At 34.7% G+C, this 7,958-nt stretch overlaps 1 protein-coding gene across 4 annotated transcripts; it reads right to left on the bottom strand.

Annotated features, from left to right (window-relative positions):
• Positions 1–599: 599 nt before the first annotated feature.
• LOC110739071 (protein NRT1/ PTR FAMILY 8.1-like) lies at positions 600–6,523 on the bottom strand. 4 transcript variants are annotated; one of them, XM_021919523.1, is made up of 6 exons: positions 6,372–6,523; positions 5,031–5,222; positions 3,029–3,204; positions 2,713–2,930; positions 1,885–2,399; positions 600–1,678 (listed from the first exon to the last, which is right to left on the bottom strand). In XM_021919523.1, exons 3-6 carry the CDS (start codon positions 3,138–3,140, stop codon positions 847–849), a joined length of 1,677 nt encoding a protein of 558 aa, XP_021775215.1. In that variant the 5' UTR covers positions 3,141–3,204; positions 5,031–5,222; positions 6,372–6,523; the 3' UTR covers positions 600–846. The 4 variants fall into 4 exon arrangements, with proteins under 4 accessions (XP_021775215.1, XP_021775213.1, XP_021775214.1 ...); XM_021919521.1 differs by lacking the exon at positions 5,031–5,222; XM_021919522.1 differs by lacking the exon at positions 5,031–5,222 and having other exon boundaries at positions 3,029–3,231.
• Positions 6,524–7,958: the final 1,435 nt, after the last annotated feature.

The following is a 7,958-nucleotide window of genomic DNA, read 5'->3' on the forward strand; positions in this document are numbered from 1 at the left end:
CTATGTCTGTATACGTGGGATACTTCAATTCTCAAACTCTAAAAATCTAGTTGTTGGACATTCTTAAGAATTGGTTTCAAAAACTTGTTAAAGTAGACAAAGGGATTTAAATATTGCATCTTAATTATTTACCTATTTCTTTGGCAGATTATGGATAATCATACAGTGATAGAAGAAGATGTGCATGTTATGTTTAGTACACAGTATCAAATTCGTGAAGCACTCCTTGAAGATGTATCAACCGTATTGGAGTTAAATTAATAAGATTTTAATTAGAATATATAGCTACTAATATTATAGGCAACAAAATATTATAAAGTATTTTATTAAATTAATAAGTTTGACATATTTTGATTCTCAAAAATTACGGGCAATGGGTAGATAATTTGTCTTAAAAGTGGTTTTTTTTTTTTACCTTAGACAATATCAACACCCTTATTTTTTACTTTATCGCACATTAACTATTTTCCATTCTGGAGTAAACTCCAAAACGATTAGAGGCAACTCCTTATCGATCCAAAAGATTGGTTTGGACCCAAACCAAAACTGAGGAAAAGATGCGATATGAGGAAAAAGATACGTAAAGTAAAAGGGTGAGATACGGATAATCAATCTAGGAGATAGAGACTACATTAATCTTATTGATCTTCTCTAAAAATTTCACACTACATTCCTTTCTTAAAGAATTTGCTTTCATTCAACTATAATAAATAACTCTGGAACATATGGATCAATAAGCATCAAACCATTCAAACTAAAATTAAAGTTTAATGTTTACCACGCCTTTACTATTTACAAGCAGTTAAAGGACCTTTGTATGTAAGAAAGTAATACTCTGTTTGAAGATTACTTTGCAAGCCCAGCCGCCTTCTTGTATGTGTATTGCTTTGAAATCCACAGATAAGCACAGAAGTTGAGAATACTAAGGATCATCAACAGCCAGAAGAAATAGTCCAGGTGACCTCTGTTGAGATTATCAGGGATCCACCCTAACTTCCCATGCTTCGTAGTCACATGAGTCACAATCGTAATGAGCAAAGAGCTTAGGTAGTACCCCAAAGCATTGGTTGTAAGAGACAGAGCAGAACATAAACTTCTCATCGCATCAGGTGCCTGATCATAGAAGAACTCTATTTGACCTACAAATGTAAATACTTCTGCACAGCCAATGAGGAAATAAGGTGGGATTTGCCAGAAGATAGAGATAGGAATTGTTTTCCTATCGTAGTAGTTGTGTTCCTTCACAATGTTCAGCCTAACAACCTCCACAATTCCTGCAGTAATCATAGCAAATATGGATATTACCAGGCCAATTCCCATTCTCTGAAGCTGAGTGAAACCGCGTGGATTTCCAGTGAACTTCTTAGCAAATGGGATGATGAGCTTGTCATAGACAGGGATCCAAAAGATGACACTCAGGGTATCGAATACTGAGAGAGAGGCTGCTGATATCTTGAGTTTTGGGCCAAGGCGCTGGTCCATGGTATTGCCTTGTAATACAAACATGGTGCTCATTTGGCTGTATACTGCAGAAAAAACAATTCCCGTGGCCCAAATCGGAAGTATTCTGATGATGGCTTTAAGTTCTTCAACTTGGGTAACAGTGCAGAGTCTCCATGAGCTTGGAGTTCCCTTGATGTCATCAGTTTCAGTTGGTACGGCAGCTTTATCAAAACACCTGAAATGGAAACATAAACATTTCACATAAGAAGCGGTACAAAATAGTATAGCAGAGATGTAAGATGTAAAATATAAAAGTAGACGAGATCATGAAGAAACCCAACATATAAACAAGTCTACAAAAAGAAATAGAGAATCACCAGTTTTCCCATCAAAAAGTGTGGAACAGAAGGATTAAGCAAATATAGTTCTATATAAACATACCTAAGTTTATCTGTATGTTCAAGCTTTCGGCTTCCGATAATATTGGATGCGTTATCAGGTGTCTCATACAGGATGGATTTATCCTCGGGAACTTTCACCTTAATTTTTCTGAAGGTTGCGATCAAAACCTGAGCAATCCTTGTTAGAGGACTTCCTCCTGGCTTCTGAAATCGATAAAATCTGGAACCCGAGAAAAAGGACACGACAGCAACGGCCATAGCAGCAGCTGGGATACCAAAGCCCCATCCCCAACCAACATTGGTTTGGACCCAAACCAAGACTGAGGAAGCAATAAGGGCACCCACATTGATCGAGAAGTAAAACCAGTTGAAGAAGGAGCTTTTTTTCACCCTTTCTTTCTCATCAGTTTCATCAAATTGATCCGCACCAAAGGAAGAGACACACGGCTTGATTCCACCAGTACCAAGGGCAATTAAGTATAGAGCTACAAATGCAAACGCCGCCATATCCTTCAGTGCATTCACGGAAGCAGAGACCGTCAACAGAGCCATTCCCTACATCATACAAATCATCTGTAAGAAACTAGAGTAGTTTAATATTAAAAGGGTGTCCCACACCATAAGAAAAGTTTAACATCATGTGTATAGTTCAGCAAAATTTTCCAGTAACCCAAGATTAGAGGGAAAAAAATACTAGTATAACAATTTTAAAACATAAAACTTACATATACCAACAAAAATAATCACGACTTTACATCACGCCTTCAACTAAGAAGTCACAGTGTATGGTATACAAAATTGTTGCGGATAAGGCATTAAGCAGTCACACATAAAACAAGAGAAGACTAGAAGACTATAGCAAACTTACAATAACATAAATCATCGAAAAGATTGCAATAACCCAATATCTTCCCAAGTAGGCATCAGCTAAAAAGGCTCCAAGAAGAGGCATGATGTAGCATGTCCCTGACCAATTACTGACATTCTCTGCTGCAGTAGCATTTCCTTGATGCATACGGTCGATGAAATAGTTTACAAGATTAGTACTCATTCCATAGTATGCCAGCCTTTCACAACATTCATTTCCTGACAAAAATCACGATGTCAAATTCAGTAAGTCAATGGTACATTGTCGTCAGATTAGAGAAAATAAAGTTAAATTCTAATCAGAATGAATGTCATACCAAGGATAAAAAAGCAAGCCCTCCAGTTCCCAGTTTTCTTCTTGTCAGCTGGATTTCCATGAATGTCAAGAGTTCCATCCTTCACAATAGAATCTTCTCCTGTCTCAATCATTCTCGGTACCAGGTATACTCTCTCTCCCTCTTACTGGTGGATTTCTTACAATGCCACTTGTGAACTGTCAGATGCAAAATGCTTCAGAATTCTAATGAACAGGAAATATGTTAACTTACGAAGTACTTAGTATAAGCTAACGAAACACAAATGCAAAACAAAGTCTTAATCCCAAAAGGATAGGGTCAGAAAAACATCCATAACATGACTCATCAAATTAACAGAATTACCAGGAAAAAAACATAAAGTCGAACATTCACAGAAGAACACACCTATATAACTAGAAGAGCACCCTTATGTTTCTCTCAAACAGCAGACGACTGCCTTCTATTATGCAAGGCCTTAAAGAAGTTATGTTTGTAGAAAAGTTTAAGATTGTTTGGTACATAAATAGTGTCAGCTTATTATCTTATCATATGCAAGTCCACTGTCCACCCACTAGCCAACTAAGAAATTTCACAAATCAAGAACAATTTGGTCCCAAATCCAATATTTCTCAGAAAGATAGCATTGAAAACAATGATAACATAGTTGCTCACAGCAGTCAGCATACTGTCAGCATGATAGTGAATTGTGTGCCATATATAAGGTCCACAGATATTATTAAAGTTTAAGGAAGTTCATTTCACTAAATTTTAATTCATGAAATAGGATGAATTCTTGAATGGATCAAATAGTTGTACTAATTCTACTACCAAGATCCACATTAATTTAAGAATATTTTTTATTTTAACACCTGACAAAAACCTGAAAATGGTTTTTGACAACCCACAAAAAAAAAACTTTTACTTTAACACCTGGCAAAAAATATAAAAATGGTTTTTACCACCATTTAACTGATTCCGTTTAGCAATCCGTTAAAGTGGGTTCATGAGCCACGTGTTGCTTTATTATTGGCCAAAAAATAAAAAATAAAAAAATAAAAAAAAAACCTAAAACTACCCAGCCACCCTAGCCCCACCGTTGCCCCACCACTGCCACCTTCTTCTTCGGCTTGACCCACAGGCGGCGACGCAACGACCGGCGCACCACCTCCCCCTCCCTCACCGGCCGACCTAAACCCATCCCCACCCTTTTCCCGGAGCCCTAAACCACCCTAGCCCGACCACCGCCATCACCAGCCACGAATTTTTGGCCGTTGATTCGGCCACGAATTCGGCCATTGATGGGCGAAATCGGCCGATTAAGGCCACTTAGCCCCTAAACCGGTCGATTTCAGCCATTAATGGCCAAATTCGCAGGCTTTTTTGGGGAAGGAAGGTTGCTCAGCCGCAAAACCACCGTCCCTGAAATTCGTCGCCATTTCTGGGCACGATTTTTGGTGGGGGTTCTCGAATTTTTGCTGCGGGAAGCGAGGGTACGTCGATTTCCGGTGTTAAGGAAGGTTCGGTGGCGGAACCCGGTGACGAGGGGCTGGGAGAGGGTGGTTCGGGAGTTGGCCGGGGAGAAGGGCCACCGTTGGTGGCTGCCTTCTGGTTGTTTGAGTTTTTTTTTTTAAAAAAAGTAAAAATCTATTTTGTTTTTGTTTTTATTTTTATTTTTTGAAAACAAGTAAAATGGTGACACGTGTCACTGTGGACCCCACTTAACGGAATTTTTGGACGGAAACCGTTAAGTGGTGGTAAAAAACCATTTTCGTAATATTTATCAGGTGTTAAAATAAAAGTTTTTTTTTGGGGGTGTTATAAACTATTTTCAGGTTTTTATCAGGTGTTAAAATAAAAAATATCCTTAATTTAATTCTATATACTAAGAAGATAAACACCTTGTGCATAATACAAAAGGTACAAAAGCTATCACTCATGTAACAAGTGGCTATTTTTTAACAATCAATTAGCTCAATGAAAACCCACTAACCCCCTTTGTTAAAACCAGGAATTAAAATCTTACACCCGGGATTATAAAGCACGCCGAGTTGTGTATTTAAACTCAATAGTATGAGTGCATGCGCTGGTGGGTGTTTGGCTCCGTGGGCCCAGATGCCACATAGAAGAATTGCTGAACATCCGTCCAAGCCTCCACCCCAACAAAAAATACGAGGATAAATGTCCTACAATGTTATACCGTGCTAAGATTTTACACCTACCACGACGACGACAACACAAAGGTCATGGTAAATCTTAAACTACAAGCAAAGAAGAGATGACCACCAATCATTACGTATCCACTTACCAAAGCATACACGCAATCTTTACGATTACAACGTTGACTCTTAATCAACTCAGAACATTAAAATAATAATGTTATTTCTTCAGTTTCTTAATACATGTAATATTTTACCTCTGACTTTGATGTTGCACCTAAATTTAATAATATACAATACAATATTACAATAAATCTTCTTTAATACTCTCTTCGTCTCTCATTATTTGCACCATTTAACCCAAAAAACTCTCACAAAAAATGGCCCATGGTGCAAACAAAAAGGAAACAAGGGAGTAACAATTTACAATAACATTTTCTTTTAATAGATCAGGATGTATATATATATATTTTCTAATATCACTTGTTTATAATATTTAAATACAGAAATGAAAATATTTACAGTTTAAACGCATCAGTGGAGTAATTTTAAAGGGACGGAAAGAGTAAATAAAATTAAAATATGTCACATGGAAACTGTAACATCATCACACAAGAAAAAAAAAAACCTGACTATGATTAAAATTAATGGAAGTCTTTATATTTACAGTTTAAACGCATCAGTGGAGCAATTTTAAAGGGACGGAAAGAGTAAATAAAATTAAAATATGTCACATGGAAACTGTAACATCATCACACAAGAAAAAAAAACCTGACTATGATTAAAATATTAATTGAAGTCTTTAGAAAATCTCACACTATACTCAACGACTACTTTTCAACCTAAATTCAGGCACAATCAAGCTTAAACAATTCAAAAACACCTAAAAATCTAATCCAAAACATGATTAATTAACTCAAATTAAATTCGCAAACATGCTATTGTCAAAAAAAAAAAAAAATTCGCAAACAAATTTGACACTAATTGAAAAAGTCTGAACAAATTTGCAATCAACTACTTTGTAATTATACAATAAAATAAAACAAAATTAGTGTCAAATAAATTAATTGTTTAAACAAATCCGCCACAAAAAACAAATCATTAACTTAATCAGAAAAAAACAGAGATGATATCAAAGTAAAATCAAAATAACGTGATAAAAAAAGAAAGAAGAGAGAAAATTTGGAAAAGAGTAGGAGAAAGAGTACCTAAGGAAATGATTCGCAGAAGAATTAGAAAGAATAGAGGAATCAGAGGAGAGAGAAAGTAGAAGTTTTGAGTTAAGATTCCAGTGGTGGTAGACCTATTTAAGGGGGTATTGATTGACTAAGATTCAAATGTGAACTACCTATTTTGTCTTTGTTATAGTCCTAAAAATAAGGCATGGTTCAAAGTAATAGAATACATACAATTATGTATGCATTCATGTTAGCTGTAATTTTCTATCCAAAAACATTAAAAAAAACAAAAAAGAAATATTAGCTGTAAATTAATCATGGAGTTATTTATTTATTTATTTATTTATTTATTTGAAAAATGGAGTTGTTTTTTCTATAATAAATGATGAAATAATCATCAATCAATCTATCTATAATAATTATGCTAAAACAGAAGACGCTCAACCTAAAACTTGACACGTGTCGCTCTCATAATGAAAATTTTTCCGCCTAATTACATAATATTATTTATGGTAGTTCCAAAGTTTATTACATTATATTAACATGCAATCTAACAAATCTTTTTAGTCTTACTAAGACCCCGTTCACTTCACCTAATTTTTGCGGAACTGAAATTATTTTTACTGAATTGAAATTAATATTACTGAACTGAAATTATTTTTGCCGAACTGAAATTATTTTTACTGATTGTCCATTGCATTTTTTCTTTAAAGTTACTGATTTTTACTGAACTGAAATTATTTTTACTGAATTGAACTTATTTTTACTGAACTGAATTTTTTTTTGCTGAAATGAAATTATTTTTACTGAATTGAAATTAATTTTATTGAATATTATTTTTGTAAGGTGAAGTGAACAGGGCCTAATAATCCCTAATTGATCTCATGATGATGTAATTTAAGTAAGAGCTGTGAAAATTTCAAACTTATATTTTTTATTATGTAATATCTTACTTAGATATAATGGAATGTAGCCAAATGAAGCTTTGATGTAATATTTCGTAGAATTTAATCAAATATTCATAATTATTTATACACTTATACATATTAACTAACCACATATTTAAAATAAATCATACATATATATTTGGACTAATGTATTCTCCATATATACTATAGAACATGTCATTATGCTATCTCTAAATTGTTGCAGATACATAATTTAATAATATATTATACAAGTAAGCAATTAATTTGTATAAAAGTAGTCCTTCATCATTACAAGTACAAAAAGAATTACATAAAAACTTAGTGGTAATAATAAGTAGGTAGGTAACTGGGCGAGTTGGCGGGTAAGGCGGGTATGACATCAAATCCACCGCTTACCCACTACCCACACTGGGTATAATTGGCGGGTATGACATCAAATCCCCTTTTTTCCGCTACCCACATTGGGTATGATATTTCTAGGAGTTGTATATGTTAGAGCATAACTTTTGATTTCCACTTCATCGTTAATATTAAAAAATTGCTTTGATAAGTATATTATACATATGAACGTATTATACTGTGCAATTGCACGGGCACTATACTAGTAACTTAATACTAAAATAGACATCGGGAGTGACACGTGTCATATCGTGGTTCTGTTTTTTCCCTCCAAAACTCCCCTTCCCTT

The sequence above is a fragment of the Chenopodium quinoa genome, unplaced genomic scaffold (genome assembly GCF_001683475.1).
Source record: "Chenopodium quinoa cultivar QQ74 unplaced genomic scaffold, ASM168347v1, whole genome shotgun sequence".
Taxonomy (NCBI): Eukaryota; Viridiplantae; Streptophyta; class Magnoliopsida; order Caryophyllales; family Amaranthaceae; genus Chenopodium; species Chenopodium quinoa.